At 45.3% G+C, this 15,814-nt stretch overlaps 1 protein-coding gene across 1 annotated transcript in view; it reads right to left on the reverse strand.

Annotated features, from left to right (window-relative positions):
• The window catches only part of ntn1b (netrin 1b), a 70,319-nt gene extending 54,505 nt beyond the window's left edge, over positions 1-15,814 (reverse strand). Inside the window, exons 1-2 of the mRNA XM_079628523.1 lie at positions 15,551-15,814; positions 14,336-15,385 (exon numbers count right to left, since the gene is read on the reverse strand). Coding sequence (XP_079484649.1) covers positions 14,336-15,350 — 1,015 coding nt within the window. The 5' untranslated portion in view covers positions 15,351-15,385; positions 15,551-15,814. The remainder of the gene's footprint in view (positions 1-14,335; positions 15,386-15,550) is intronic.

The following is a 15,814-nucleotide window of genomic DNA, read 5'->3' on the forward strand; positions in this document are numbered from 1 at the left end:
ATGTTCAGCGGCCGACAGTAATAGACATCTACTAATGCAAATGTCCCCGTTTTGAATTGAAAATATGTGATCATGATTCATAACGACACAAGAAACATTTGCGTTTTTGACACACTAGACAAATAAGAGTGAATGTGTGCAGATTTTAAAATAAAATATTATTTGCAAATAGTTTAAATTGAATACTTCATAAATACAATTATATCTTTTTTACCATTCTTATTTATTCCCTTAAATCTTATTTAATCCTTCAATTATTTAATTCCTATAGTATTATTATTGTATTAAGTAATAACTTAAAAAATGCTCAAATATGGGCTGTTTTATTTGCCTGGCTAATATATTCATGTCATTCATTCAGTATCATAGTAAATATCAAAGTGACATTACCATTACCATTTGATATCCATACTGTACTAGGGTACAATGCTGCCACAGAACATTTCATTCATTTACAGCATTTCACAGATGATGTTTAATTTTCCCAAAACAAGTGTATTTCAAAAGTGACATCATCACAGGACCTGAAAACTGCCGGAAAGCATTGGCAAGAGTTTCAACCCCTGGGAAGAAACACCGGCACAGACATCCAAAAAGAGATTCAAATAATACCCAAAAGGCCGATCGCAAATATACACCGACTGACAGGGGATTCAAAACATAAATATTAGTGGGGAAACAAGCAGAAGGCCAAAGCAAGCAGACCCTTCCACCAGCAAATGGACCACCTCTCCTAACCAGCCTCTAAACCCAGGATATATCATGTTTTCTCTGAACTCCCATAAAGCCAAACAAAGCCTTTTGGCTCATAAGTCAAGTGTGTTTTGAATTATGAGCTCAACAAATCAAAATCCCTAAAACATGGAGCTCTTTGCCCAGAGGACTGTAGATACACTCGGGTTTGGATTTTGAAATCCCAAAATGCATCCCTTTTGTGTTTTCTTTGTCTTGTTCTGTTTTGGTTTTGGGCTTTTCCTTCACCGCAAGAGACACAAGCCTGCGATCCTACAGTTTTGGTTTGTCAAACTATGCTTGTGGTTTAGAGGATGTTTTTAAAATGGCTATAAATAAATGAAATGTTACATTAAAGGCTTATTCTGTAGAAGACAAAAATAGCATAAAAACGCTAGTAAGTAAAAGCATAAATATTATAGAGCCATTGTTTTTTTTGTTTTTTTTTACTTGTGAGCAAGCCCATATCTCTAAGTGTTAAACTACAGTGCATAACGTACTCGGTTACTAACGTAACCTCGGTTCTCTCTAGAAGAGGGAACGAGTACTGCGTCGAAGAACGCTACGGGAAAGATATTTCTTTGTCGAGATTGAAGCCTAAAATTAATCCTTAATTTTGTAATAATGTAAAACGCTTTTCTGAAGCATACAACCTAGGCGGAGCAATACAGCTCACCCATTGGCTGCTCTGCCAGAAAAGCACAGCCTATGCGAGGCCAGGACGCTGACCAATGAGGGCGCTTCGCGCCCTTCTGCGTCACCTCCCGCCCAAACAGGCGTGGCCTAGGCCTATAAATACGAGCATAGCTGTCTAACACGCCGATTTTCGTCAATGAAGCGACGCAGCGCGGACACGCACGGCCATGAGACGCAGTACTCGTTCCCTCTTCTAGAGAGAACCGAGGTTACGTTAGTAACCGAGTACGTTCTCTTACGTAGAGTTCTCTCGTACTGCGTCGAAGAACGCTACGGGAACCCCATGTAAAACGCCGTGCGTGCTCTTGGACCGACACAGACACCTAAGGGCGCGCGCGCCCTGGTATACAAGTGCCTACCCCAAGAAGTATAGGGAGAGCGGCTAAATTAGCATCATCCCTTTATAGTAGTGCCTCTTAAGGCATAATAGCATATATATGTAAATATAGATATATATGAGGGGTAATAGCATGCTCATGGGACACATTGTCAGTGAGTGATGCTTAAACATTGAAGTGACCTGGGCCGCAGCGCGGGGCAGGAACACTTATACACATTAAACATTGAAGTGACCTGGGCCGCATCGCGGGGCAGAAACACTTATACATATTAACATTGAAGTGACCTGGGCCGCAGCGCGGGGCAGGACACTAATACATAGTCTTCTAGACCGAGAGCAGTTTAGCCTGCAACGCAGGAACCTCTAGGTTATAGAACCTAATAAATGTAGACGGGGAGGCCCAGCCTGCCGCCATACAGATATCTTGTAACGAGATTCCGCTATACCAAGCCCATGAAGAGGCCATGCCTCTCGTGGAATGTGCTCTGATGCCCAAAGGGCATTCCAAACCTCTAGATGCGTAGGCTAGCGCAATGGCGTCCACTACCCATCGAGACAGACTCTGTTTCGTCGCGGCTCGCCCCTTGGAGCGTCCGCTGAACGAAACAAAGAGCTGCTCCGTCTGTCGAAAAACAGCGGAGCGGGACACATAAGCTCTTAATGCCCTGACCGGGCAAAGGGGGCTATTTCCGTCCTCTGAAGCCGGCAGAGCCGACAGGGAGATGACCTGAGCCCTGAACGGTGTGTTGAGGGACTTAGGCACGTACCCATGCTTCGGTTTCAATACGACTACAGAGTCGTTTGGCCCGAACTCCATACAAGAAGCTCTCACTGAGAGCGCTTGCAAGTCTCCCACACGCTTCACTGAAGCGAGAGCCAAAAGAAACACGGTCTTGAAAGACAGGTGTTTCATGTCAACTGAGTGAATAGGCTCGAAAGGGGCCCCTTTCATAGCGTTCAACACTGTAGAAAGGTCCCAAACGGGGACTGAGGGGGGCCTTGGGGGGTTTAACCTCCTGGTGCCTCTAAGGAAACGGACCACCAGGTCGTTCCTGCCTAGTGAACGGCCAAGCGTTGGATTAACGAACGCTGATATGGCAGCCACATAGACTTTGAGCGTGGATGGGGTTCTTCCCTTATCCAATAGCTCTTGCAAGAAGGAGAGAATCTCCGGTTCTCCACACTGAAGTGGTGACAGACCTTGATCTGAACACCATCCAGAGAACACCGACCATTTGGAAGCGTAGAGCCGTCTAGTAGACGGAGCCCTAGCTTGCTCGATCGTGTCTAACACTCCTCTTGGGAGGTTAGCGGGTACCCGTTTATGGCCCATACGTGTAGGGACCAAAGCTCGGGGTGAGGATGCAGGATCGCGCCCTTGGCCTGTGAGAGGAGGTCTCTCCTCACTGGAATCGGCCACGGGGCAGTACTTTTTAGTCGCATCAAAGCTGGGAACCAGGTCTGATTCGTCCAGTATGGAGCAACCAGTAGTACCGAGCATCCGCTCTCCTTGATACGCTCCAGCACTTGAGGCAGGAGTGAGACAGGAGGAAAGGCATAGAGCGGACGGCGGGGCCAGACTCTGGCCAGCGCGTTCGCGCTCTTCGAAAAGAATTCTGGGCAGTGAGCGTTCTCCTGGTTTGCAAACAGGTCTATTTCCGCTCTGCCGAACCTTTTCCACAGCAGACGCACTGTCTGTGTGTGTAGGGACCACTCTCCCGTAGGAACATTGTTCCGTGAGAGTCTGTCCGGGCCTACGTTCAAGTGGCCTGGCACGTGTATTGCTCTTAACGAGCGCAGGTTGTGCTGGGCCCACACCAGTATGCGTTCCGCTAACCTGAATAGGTTTCGGGACCTCAGGCCACCCTGGTGGTTTATGTAGGCTACTACCGACACGTTGTCCGAGCGGACCAGGACGTGGTGTCCTTTTATCCGGGGACAGAAACGCCTCAGCGCAAAGTCCACCGCCATCATTTCCAGGCAGTTTATGTGCGGTAGTTTGGCTCGCTCTGCCCATTGGCCAAAGAGCGGTCTGCCGTCGAGCAGTGCTCCCCAGCCTGAGGTGGACGCGTCCGTGGACACCACCTTCAGGCTCGAGGAAGTCCCCAGGCTTACACCTGACCGGTACCAGTCTGACGCTCTCCATGGTGTCAGGGCTGAAATGCATTCCTGAGTGACCTTGAGGCGATAACGACCGTGTAACCATGCTCGGCGCGATACGCGCGTTCTCAACCAGAACTGTAGTGGGCGCATGCGCAGCAGGCCCAACTGCAGCACTGTAGAGGCTGAGGCCATGAGGCCCAGCATTTTCTGAAATCTCCTGAGCGGCACTATGTGGCCGCTGCGGAAGGATTTCGCCATTTGCAGGGTATTTCGCCTGCGCTGTGATGACAGGCGTGCTGTCATAGACAGTGAGTTCAGATCCAGTCCTAAAAAGGAGATCCTTTGACTGGGAAACAGTGAACTTTTCTCCCAATTGACTCTCAGACCTAAGCACTCGAGGTGATCGAGTATTAGTGTCTTGTGGTGAGCGAGTTCTGACGGAGATTGAGCTAGAATCAGCCAATCGTCCAAATAGTTCAGAATTCGAACGCCTCGGAGTCTCAGGGTTGCCAGCGCCGCGTCCATGCACACTGTAAATGTACGAGGTGCTAGGGATAGGCCGAATGGCAGGACTGTGTACTGATATGCCCGGCCCTCGAAGGCGAATCTCAAAAATCGCCTGTGACGTGACGCAATTTGTATGTGAAAATACGCGTCTTTCAGATCTATCGCCATAAACCAGTCTCCTCGGCGAATTTGCGCGAGGATTTTTCTGGTCGTGAGCATTCTGAACTTCCGCTTTGTTAGCGTTTTGTTCAGACGCCTTAGATCTAAAATGGGTCTGAGACCCCCGTCTTTCTTCGGTACCAGGAAATATCTGCTGTACAGACCCCCTTCGCTCTGAGCTTGAGATAAAGGCTCTATGGCCCCTTTGCTCAATAGCTTCGCTATTTCGGCTCGAAGTAGATGTGCTACTTCTGTTTTTACCGTGGTTTCGACTTTTCCCGTGAAACGGGGAGGGCGTCGATGAAACTGTAGCGAATAGCCTCTTTTTATAGTCTCTAGCACCCATTCTGAGACCCCGGGAAGTCTTTCCCATGCATGTGCACGTGTGACTAGGGGTTGAATGTAATCTGGGCCCTGGTCGCGAAATGGCGGCGACACGAGAGCAACCGTGTGCTGTAACATGGACGCCGTGGCGTCTGAGGCGGGGGACATGTTTAACACAGTATGCGTCCCGCGCGCGCTCTGTTCTCTGAGTTGAGAGAGAGCACGCGGGGCGAGCCCTACGGGGCTCGTTATGTTTGTGAATAAACGTGGGCGCTTGGTGGCGGGCACATTTATAACACCGGGGACACTGTGTTTGTGTACTGACTGACCGTTCGTTAGTTTCGTTTTTACAGAAACCGCGGAACGTGCAGTGTGTAGTGGTTGTGGGCACTGGATAGTGGGCACGCTCACTACATGTAAAGCACAACCGGCATGAGCCGATTTTATGTGTGCAAACCCTGTGTTGAACGGGGCTGTGCTTGTGTGAATGAATGGGCACTGGGTGGGCATTGCAGTTACACACATTACACCATCGGCCTTGGCCGGAACACCAGAAATTAAACTCTTTTTTAGATTTATCTGGGTCGTCGTGAAAACGGCGTTTGTGTGCAGGCAAACGGGCTTTACGGCCGGTTTGTTGGCTGCTAAATACACTGGTACAAACACGGAACTTAGGGCTGTACAAGCGAAAACCTTTGGTGGAAGTCCGGCCGCAGCGGGACCCGAACACCGTCTTTTTCCTAGCAGGGCTAGGATGGCGCCGAGGCCTCGGGCTTGAGTGAGATCTTGGGCCGAGGACCACGCGGTGGCGGGCGGCGTCCGGCGGAGCGAGACCGTGGTCTCTCTCGGGCCTGTTGCTGCTGGGCCGGTACGGCGGGCGCGGGGCGCTGCTGAGTTCGGGCAGGCGGCTGTTTAGGGCGGCCTGTTGCGGAACTGGAGCGCTTTGGCAGGAAATGTCTCATGGCCTGCGAAGTCTTCTGTACCTCGGCGAATCGGTCCGCGAAGTCCTTCACGGAGGATCCGAAGAGGCCAGTCGGTGAAATGGGAGCGTCGAGGAACGCAGAGCGCTCCGACTCCGCCATTTCGGAGAGAGTCAGCCACAAATGTCTCTCGGAAACAGTAGCTGAGGCCATAATCCTGCCGATGGCGTGTGCGGCGGACTTTGTAGCGCGAAGAGCGAGGTCTGTGGCGCTACGTAAGTCCGGAACACTGATCGCGCCCGGGCCTTCCTCGTCTAGCTTGCAGAGGAGGTTAGCCTGGTGGATTTGGAACACCGCCATGGTGTGCAGCGCCGATGCAGCTTGTCCGGCGGCGGAATACACGCGGCCGTTCAGAGCTGACGAAGTGCGGCAAGCTTTAGATGGTAGGACTCCCTTAGCCCGCCGTCCAGCAGAGGGTGGGCAAAGGTGAGTCGCTACAGCCTCCTCGACCGGAGGGAGAGCGTGGTAGCCTCTGTCTCGAGCACCGTCCACTACGGAGAATGCTGGCGAGGCAGAAGTACGTACTCTGGCTGAAAATGGCGCCTTCCACGATTTCGCTACCTCTTCGTGAAGCTCAGGAAGAAAGGGTGCGTGTCTGGAGGGGGGCGCAGCGCGGTCTCCAGCGAGGAAGCGGCCATCCAGCCGGTTGAGTGCAGGTTGTTCGGGCGTCGACCACTCGAGGCCGAGGCTCGATACGGCCTGTGTGAGCAGACGCATCAGCTCTGCTTCGATGCTGATCTTCCCTCCTCGACGTTCCGGAACGGCGGGGGAGGGGAGGTCCACAGAGCTCGCCCATCCCTCGCTCTCCGAAGCGAGAAGCGAACAGCAATCGTCATCCCCCTCTGATACGGCTTGCTGGTCGTCCTCCATAACGGACAAAGCGGCGTGCTGCGGCTGTTGTCCGTCGGTGAGCGACTCAAGCGACACGTTGAGAGGAGCTAGCGGCGGTGGCGGCGGCGAGCTCCTCGTGGAGGGAGGTTCCGGGACCCGCTGAGCGCGGCGCTTTTTACGGCGCGGCGCTACAGGGGGCGGTTGAGCAGTCTCGGCGAAAGATGCAAGGCGAGTCCGCAGAGTCGCGATTGGCATCATGTCGCAGTGATGGCAGCCGCCATCACCGAGAGCGAGAGCTGCATGTTCCTCGCCCAAGCAGGAAACACACAGTTCGTGGTGGTCCCCGTCGATGAGCGCGGCTCGGCAGGAGCCGCAGGAAACGCGAGACATCTTTAAAAAGACACTCGTTGCTCTTTTGTGAGGAAAAAATGTGTGCCGCGGTAGGCGAACACACACACAAAACACACACAAAACTGAAAGGATATTCCACGCCGGAGAAGCGCAGCAGGGAACGGCGGCTGAAGGCGGCGATGACCAGCGGCTTCAGGTAAGGGCTCGTCCTGCTGAGGTGCTTGTTCCAAACGGCTGTGGCGGCTCGAATCAATCCAGCGATGCGTGCAGCTTCGTTGAATTTAAGAAAATCGGCGTGTTAGACAGCTATGCTCGTATTTATAGGCCTAGGCCACGCCTGTTTGGGCGGGAGGTGACGCAGAAGGGCGCGAAGCGCCCTCATTGGTCAGCGTCCTGGCCTCGCATAGGCTGTGCTTTTCTGGCAGAGCAGCCAATGGGTGAGCTGTATTGCTCCGCCTAGGTTGTATGCTTCAGAAAAGCGTTTTACATTATTACAAAATTAAGGATTAATTTTAGGCTTCAATCTCGACAAAGAAATATCTTTCCCGTAGCGTTCTTCGACGCAGTACGAGAGAACTCTACGTAAGAGAACTTGTGTTTAGGAGAGATGTGGCACAACTAACTTGGTGGATAAAGAAAAATCCCATAGACTTGCACTGAAGAAGGGACCTACTTTGGAGTAGTAAGCCTGAAAACCTTAGCAACCATATAGCAACGAGCTAAGAAGCATTTAGAACACTTTGCAACCTCATAGCAACACCTTGGCAACCATCAACAACAGCCTAGAATTATGGCGGCTCATATTTTCTTCTGAAATCGAGTTATAAAATCAATTTTATAAGAAGTAGCAATGGCAAATCTTATTACACTACAGATTATTTCTGTTTTCTGTCCTTATGCAAATGTCCAACAATCATCGTGAGAATTGAACGGTTTAACCTGAATGAGTCATCGACTCACCTGACTACAGGGTCCCGCAGGGGGACTCAGGAGATGTGTGAGTTTACATTCAGAAGCAGCTCTAAAGGACTGACCAGCAGCCCACCTGCTTCTGATTAGCAGCTCAAAGTCACTCCTGCTCTCTCTCTTTCTCCTTTTTTTTCCTATCTCTGCATGTTTTCATTTTTGTGGCTTCATTTTCTTTTCATTTAGGTAAATGGATCACACAGAGGTAGTTTTATGAGATTTGAACAATTTCATTTCCTGTTTTTAACAAATAACTTTTGATTTTCTTGAGGCACATTGGTAACACAAGCTCATAATAACCAATTTTTCCATCCACAAATTGCTGCGTGGCAAGAAAAAATCAGTGCCAATCAGAGGATGATTGTATGAGTAGAAGGATTTAGGACCAATCAGATTTCACAGTAGGTGCATGGGGCTGTACTCATTTACATTTATGCATTTTGCAGACCCTTTCATCCAAAGCGACTTATACTGCATTTAAGGTGTACATTTAAAGTCCACATGAAATCAAAATTGACCGTATTTACTTTATTTGCCTAAATTGATCGTTTTGTGGTGAACAATTTATCCATGCAAGTCAATCCACACAAAAAAAATCTTTGGCTTCGTAATCTTTAATCAAAGTCTGAAAATGCCCCTCCCCTCTGCATTGGAGGACCTTCCCTGATGACGTAGGTTTGACGGTTTTGGTGTCTGCTTAACATCCGTAACCACGCCCCTCCAACTGACAGTAGACAGGCTGAATGAAACACCTACTTTTCTAGATCCAATCAGGTGCTAGTTGAAAAAAAAGCCACGCCCACTATATTTCCTCATTTAGTATTCCGTTTCTCTCGGGAAATACGTCACAGCACTGAGATAAAGTCAGTTGCAACTTCTGGTTCGCGCGGACTTTAAACACTTAAACGAACATGCAGTAGTGTTGTCGAAAGTACCGACTTCGATACGAAGTCGGGACTGAAATTGAAAAAATGTGACGCTTTGAGCGCTGTTGAGCGCTGTTGAGCGGAATCATTGGCCAATGTGTTTATCCGCTCATCGGATATGTCTGTGATTGGCTACAATGATCAACACACGGGAGTGTTTGAAAGATTTTTGAAAGCACAAGGAGGCGTCTATCAGCAGACCGTCTTAAATGCTCCCGACCGTGTATATCTGTGTAAGCGCTTGGTGAAGAGCGTCATTGATGTATATTTACAACATGTTTTTGAAGTGCTGATCATAATAGCCAATCACAGACATATCCGATGAGCACGTGGGTACAATGGCCAATCAGAGGAGTTTACGATTCCGCTCAACAGCGCTCTAAGCGTCACATTTTTAAAATGTCAGTACCAACTTGGTTCCGAAATCTGTACTTTTGCCAACACTAACATGCATACTGTCTGAGTAGGTTCTATGTTTGTCTATATTTGACTATAAGTACTTCACGGCCGTTAAAAAAAAAAAAGTTTTATAGGCAATGAATATGGGTATGAATAAAATCGAGACGTACTGCATCCGCCATGTTGTCATTATCACGTGACCTACCAGTGTCAGTTCACTGTCATTCACAAATCCTCTACCTTGGCTCAATAATTATAATAATAAAGTGTTCATTGTATGCACTTCAGAATCTCTCTGGAAGTAGTAGGTCATCCGGGTACTTTTCACCTACTATTTTTCAAATGCTATGTATTCGGATATACTACTCTGTTGGCGTACTGCTTTTCGCATACTGTATAGTATGGAAATATTTGATTTCGGACGCACCATTAGTGCGTAAAAAATTAGCGCCATGCTCTATTGTCTGTTTAACTTAGTGTGATGCTGCAGCAATGGAAAACTAGTAGCTGATTAAAAAAAAAGCATGGAAAAAAAATTAAGGTCTAAGCTGCTACAATAAAAATTGTTCCTGAAGCCTCATTTAAACACACATGAGGAACTGAAAGTCGTTGTTTTCTGCAGGGGGACCCGAGAGGTTTCATGACATCACCCTTTTGCACAATTCTTTCATCACAGACTTATGGTCCGGCAACACCACTGAGAAACCCACAGATGGTCCACAGACCTCGAGCAGCTCTTCGTGGTAGCCCAGAAATCTGCTCACGGTTCCTGTTAGTCTGCTCACATCACAGCAGGCCAAAAACACTACGACTCGGAGGACCAGAGTGGAACAATGCAGAGAGATCCAACAGCAAGACAATTCCAGCCGTCTGCTCTGTGTCAAGGGCTGCGATGCACGTCTGGCTCAATCAGCTTCCACCCGCGGGTCAACTTGCTCATGGGAACGTTTGATCAACGACAACATTTTGTCTAAACTACATTTACATTCAAACTACACGGCACATTGAAAACCTCCTGCCTGCTGAAGACATATTTATGCACAATAAAAAATGACTACGTTTTCAGATATGTAGAATTCTCATAGTGTCTAAAATGTGTGAAAGTTTGTGTTTCAGTCTGTGGGTCATCAATGAAATGTTCAGCTTTTATCAAAAGAGATTTTATCACTGTTGCCCTTTTAAAAGTTTAAACACTGTAGCTCTAAAATAGATACAGTGTGAGCTGCATTGTGGGATGTATTAAACACAATGGCACATTTAGTTCTTTAAACCACACAAAAATTGTCCGTCAAAAACATGTTCATGTACAGTAAGTGATGATCTTTCTGAGGGATCTTTAGTCATGCGCGGATTATCTCAGAATGTAAATATAAAATATCACTACTCATATCACTACTCATATCAAAAAGTTCACATACCAAGCTCCGAACATACTCTGAAAACTCCTGTATAGTATACTGTGATCTCTTAAAATCTGAAACAGTTTATGAAAGGTGAAATGCAGTGTTGAAAAATGATTTTACCCCAAAAAAAATTTTTTTATTTTTTACTATTTCGTATAACACAATTTTCCATCTGAAACAAAGCATCTTGATTAGACTGACCAAAAGTACACATGTAAATTAACAATTTCTGTCACAGCATATCAGAGCTTTTTTTTTTTCAAAAATGCATGCAAAGCATGTTTAAAAGTTGGATTTAAAATGAACGCACACGTTTGAATGATGGATCTGATTGTGAAATCCAAAAACAAATTTTAAACACTTTTTGTGTGACGATGATTTTGCATCATTGACAGCTGAGATGTTTGACAAGTATTTCCTATCAAATAATTTATAGCATTTATTGACAATATCAGTGACATTCATTTGAACCACAGCATTTGAGGATAGTCTTCCTGTTCTCTCATTAGAGAGAAGAACATCCATCATGTGTGGCCATGAAACTAAATGAAGACATTCAATTCTGTATTCTTAAAATATTGTGTTGATATTTAATGCATTTTCAAACAGCAAGATTTGTTTTAGTGTTTGCTAATGAACTAAAATATGATCTTTAAAGTTATCTCATCATAATGCACAATGTAATATATTATTATAAACTAAATACATGTATCTGTTCAACATGACGTATTTTAACAATGTTTTTTTCTCTCTGTCTGATATGTGGTGATAATGGCTTTTTGCTCTGCATATTTTTTTGCAAGTTTGGCAAGAATTGTACAGAACATACATCAATGCCGGAATTATCCATCTAGATAACATTCCTATCATCCTGTGAACGCTACACCTAATTTCCCTCAATCACCTGCCTTGCCCACCTCAAGAAGAATGGAAAGAATCTGCACAGAGAGACTTAATTATGAATCATTTGACAAAAGCAAGTCAATTCCTAGATGTGACAATCTCTTTGAAACTGTTTGAGACAAAACTTTTTGTCTTTTTTTGGGGATTCTGTCACAGATCTCATTTACAGCTTCATCATAAAGCCTTCCTGTTCAGCTTGTCGCGTGCAAAAGCACACTGTGAGAAAACAGCTTCTGTCAGTCATCTCTCATATCATGATGGTGCCCTCATTCTCCATTCATGGGAACAAACTTTTATTTATAACCACAAGCCTACCGACACACATTAATTTGCTGCACAACAATGTTCGCATATGCGTGACGGCCATCTGTCAGGAGCGTTTCATATCTGTTCACACATTTTTCATTTACTTTTGGACTTTGCCAAGTGACAACAACCCCATCAAATAGAGCCTTTGCTGACAGCTTGATGATTTTGTTATGGAGGGGTGCTTAACACGGCGTGGATGGAATAGAGAAAATCTTTTTACGGCAGTAAACGTGACAGACCAAAAGAACAGCGACTTATCATGACATTTTAAATCCTAGATGTTGATAAAACACCTGCAGCCCGTTTTAAAATTGAGAAAGTGTGAAGAATCATTCGGCCTGCCCGACTTCTTTCGCAATAACATTCTAATGCGCATAGATATTACTTTCTTCCTTGACTGGGGAAACTAACTTTTCATCTGGAAACAAGCAGTTTACTTTCAACTTACCAAAACAAACAACAAAACTGATGTAATCTTTCCTCCAATCTGATAATGACACATGCCTTGCATAACACGACTAGCCTTTTCTCTCCCTCCAGAATGTTTCCTTCCACAGAATGGATGTTGAAAGGCACTTCCAAACTTAGTTACACCCACTCACACATTGAACTGAATAGAACTGAAAAAATATATATATTTTCATGATTTGTCACCACGACATTTTTTTTCTTTTGTCAAGTCAACTTAGATTTTTTTTGTGGTTCAGATAACATACTATTTTTTTGAGTTTCTGTTTGTTTAAACCAATCTGCTTAATTTAATTAACTATTTTTTCAATGAATTTCAATGAATTTAAGATTTTAAGGCAACCCTGCAAGTTACTTACTTTTGGTTAAACCAGCAAAAAGGTTTTAGAGTGCATATGGTGGACTCACTGTATGACATGTGAAAGATTTCAAGCTAAATTTGATGCAAAACAGCTGCAACAGGTTTAACTGAGGGCAAGGAAATCCAATCAAATGTCACAAATCTAATCAAATTATTACTGTTGTAAGAGCAAAGATTATATAATAGGCCTTATGTGGAGACATGGACACATCATAGTCAGGTGAAATGTTGTTTCTAGTTTAATTTAGTTACTTTTTCTGAAGTATTCCTGACATAAAATGTGAAGAAAATGCACGGTACAAATTATTGTTGGTTTAACTTAAAAAAAAGTAGTACTGTATGGTTGCCTTAAAATTTTGAGTTAATACAACGGAGATTGGTTTAATCAACAGAAACTCAAAATATTATGTTATCTGAGCCACATGAATTATCTAAGTTGATTTGACAAAATATATTTTTTTCTGATAAGTCATGGAAATGTATTTTTTTCTTTTTTTCTCTTGTTTTTACAGTGTATCCTGCTCACAACAAAATTTGCAATCTAAACTGATGTAGATATTTTAAACTTGAATGAATGCTGTTTATTTAGTGCACTGATAATAACAACCTGTTTCAATAAAGCAGTGCGCATGCAGTGTTTCAGGTCAGATATGAATGTTCATACAAAATTCATAAGATTCTTAATCGTAAGTTTGTAAGATTCTTTTTGCTGATAGAAACCATCAATATTCATAGATTACATTAAATTAATGAAGAAGATTAATCTGATTCTGTATGTTCCAGTTGCATTAATTGGTATTACTTTTGGAACTAAAGTTGATATATGCATCAAGAAAAAATAATGAATGAAACCAAAGTCTGACAATTCATAAAAAGAAACCATGATGTGCCTAACATGAATACAACGTATTGTATTACCTTCATACTTTAATTAGATTACATGCTTATTTTGGTAACACTTTAGTTTAGGGTCCAATTCTGACTAGTTGTTTATTAGAATGCATATTACTAGGATAGTATTAATTACCATATTCTACATTCTTACCCAATGCTGAAACTTAACTACCTTACTAACTATGAATAAGCAGTAATTATGCGTTTATTGAGGTAGAAGTCCTAGTTAAGAATTAGTTAATAGTGAGTATTGGACCCTAAACTAAAGTGTGACCCTTTTTTCTTTTTTCTTTTCGTCCAACCTTTTAAACATTTTGGAAATGTCTGTGCAGGTCCAAAAATCTGAGGCCACTAATGGAATGGCGTTTATTTAGCTTTTTTCTAATTTAATATACGAATTTTTCCATCAAAAACAACACCATCCTTACAATTTAAGTGACAATTGCTTTCAAAATCCAAGAAACCCGTTTATTTTTTCAGGTTTTAATTAATTGTAGGTGTGGTCACTCCGACGTTTGGATTGGGGAAACACTTAAGTTGGTTACATTTAAAAAGCCCATTCAAATAAGAAATTTGATGCATATATTTTCATATTTGAATATAGGCTACCACCATTATAACATGTATTAACGAAACCTATTATAAAGTTTTTTCTCTCAAAGAACCATCAGCACTTGACTCACCGACACATTCGTTCGCCTCTCTGGCCGTCGCGCGCTGCCACGGCCGGTCGTAGTGGAACGGCTTACACCTGTCACACTCCGGTCCCGCCGTGTTGTGCTTGCACTCACACACTAGGTTGCCTTCCCGGTCCTTTACGCACTTTGACGCGTGCCCGTTACACTTGCAGCGACCGCCGACCTGCAGGTCAGACACCGCGTAAAAATACGAGTCCCTGGCGAGTTCCGAGTCATCCTCATTCTCATCCCCGAACGTGTGCAGCCGGTTGAAGGTCACTTTGATATCGGTGGCCGTGACCCAGTCCTGCAGTACGGGAGAGTTGTCGAAGTCATGCGCGGAAGGTCTGCCATCCAGCGTGCTGAATGCGATGAGCCCACCTGTTAGCGGCTGCATGTCCGTGTGAGAGTCCGTGCAGATCGCTTCCTGCTCGTTCTGCTTGGTGATCGCAGCTTTGCTCGGCTTGTTGTACATTTTCTTGCACTGGGTTGAGTAGAACTGAAAGGGCACCCAGGTTTTGCCATAATCCATGGACTTGAGGATGGCCATGGATTCAGGACGAGGAGAGCAGAACTGGAGGCTCACATAGGTCACCTCGAACTTCTTCCCCAGGGACAGCGTCAGAGTCACGTTTTGGGGGTATTGCACGTAGTTCTCCGATTGCCAACAGGTGAGGTTGTGAGGGTTGTTGAGGTCTGTGAGATACGCAGGTGGATGGGTCTTCTTGGGGTCCGTGGCGTCGCAGATGTTGCAGTCCCTCGACCTTTCCTCGCCCTTCTCGGTCACCACGCAGTACCGCGACGCCGGGGTGCCGCAGGTGCTGGAGACGCGCACGTCCTTCCCGAACGCGGAGTTCACAAAGTCGGGGATGCAGCGTCTGGGGTTGCCGTTCTCGTCGTAACACGGGTCCGGAGGAGAGGATTGAGCCGCGAACATACTCATTCCGTATCCACCACGACCACCAGCCACCATCGCGGTGATGGACACCATGGAGACGCAAGCTACCAAAATCCTTATCATTGCAACCCCTGGTCCTCAGTGTCCCTAAAACTGCACTGAACAGAAAATAATCGTTTTTGCATGTAAAAAAGGACTAGTTTTGCAATGCAATATGCAATCTAGCATGGAGTTTCCTACATGCTATGTTGAAAGTGTGTGAAAGATTTGTGCGTAATTATAGGCGACTTTTCTTAAAAACAAATCCACAAAGTGCACTATACCTCAGAGAGACTGCTTTATTCGGGTGGAGAAGTATGTCAAACCCCTTTAAAAAAGAAATTATAGGGTTCTCTCCCTTTCTTTTCTCTCTCCCGGATATGTTGTAATCTCTTTCCCACTTTCAACCTAAATGAAACAGAAAACCTGCTATTACTTTCCAAGTCTCCCTTTCTTCCTCTGCCTAACTCACTCACACCTCTGCCTCTCTGTGACTGAGTGTCGCAGCTCAGCCCTTCTCTCTTTCTGCTGCTCTGCCTGGATTCAAT

The sequence above is a fragment of the Phoxinus phoxinus genome, assembly GCF_949152265.1.
Source record: "Phoxinus phoxinus genome assembly, chromosome: 1".
NCBI classification, from domain to species: domain Eukaryota; kingdom Metazoa; phylum Chordata; class Actinopteri; order Cypriniformes; family Leuciscidae; genus Phoxinus; species Phoxinus phoxinus.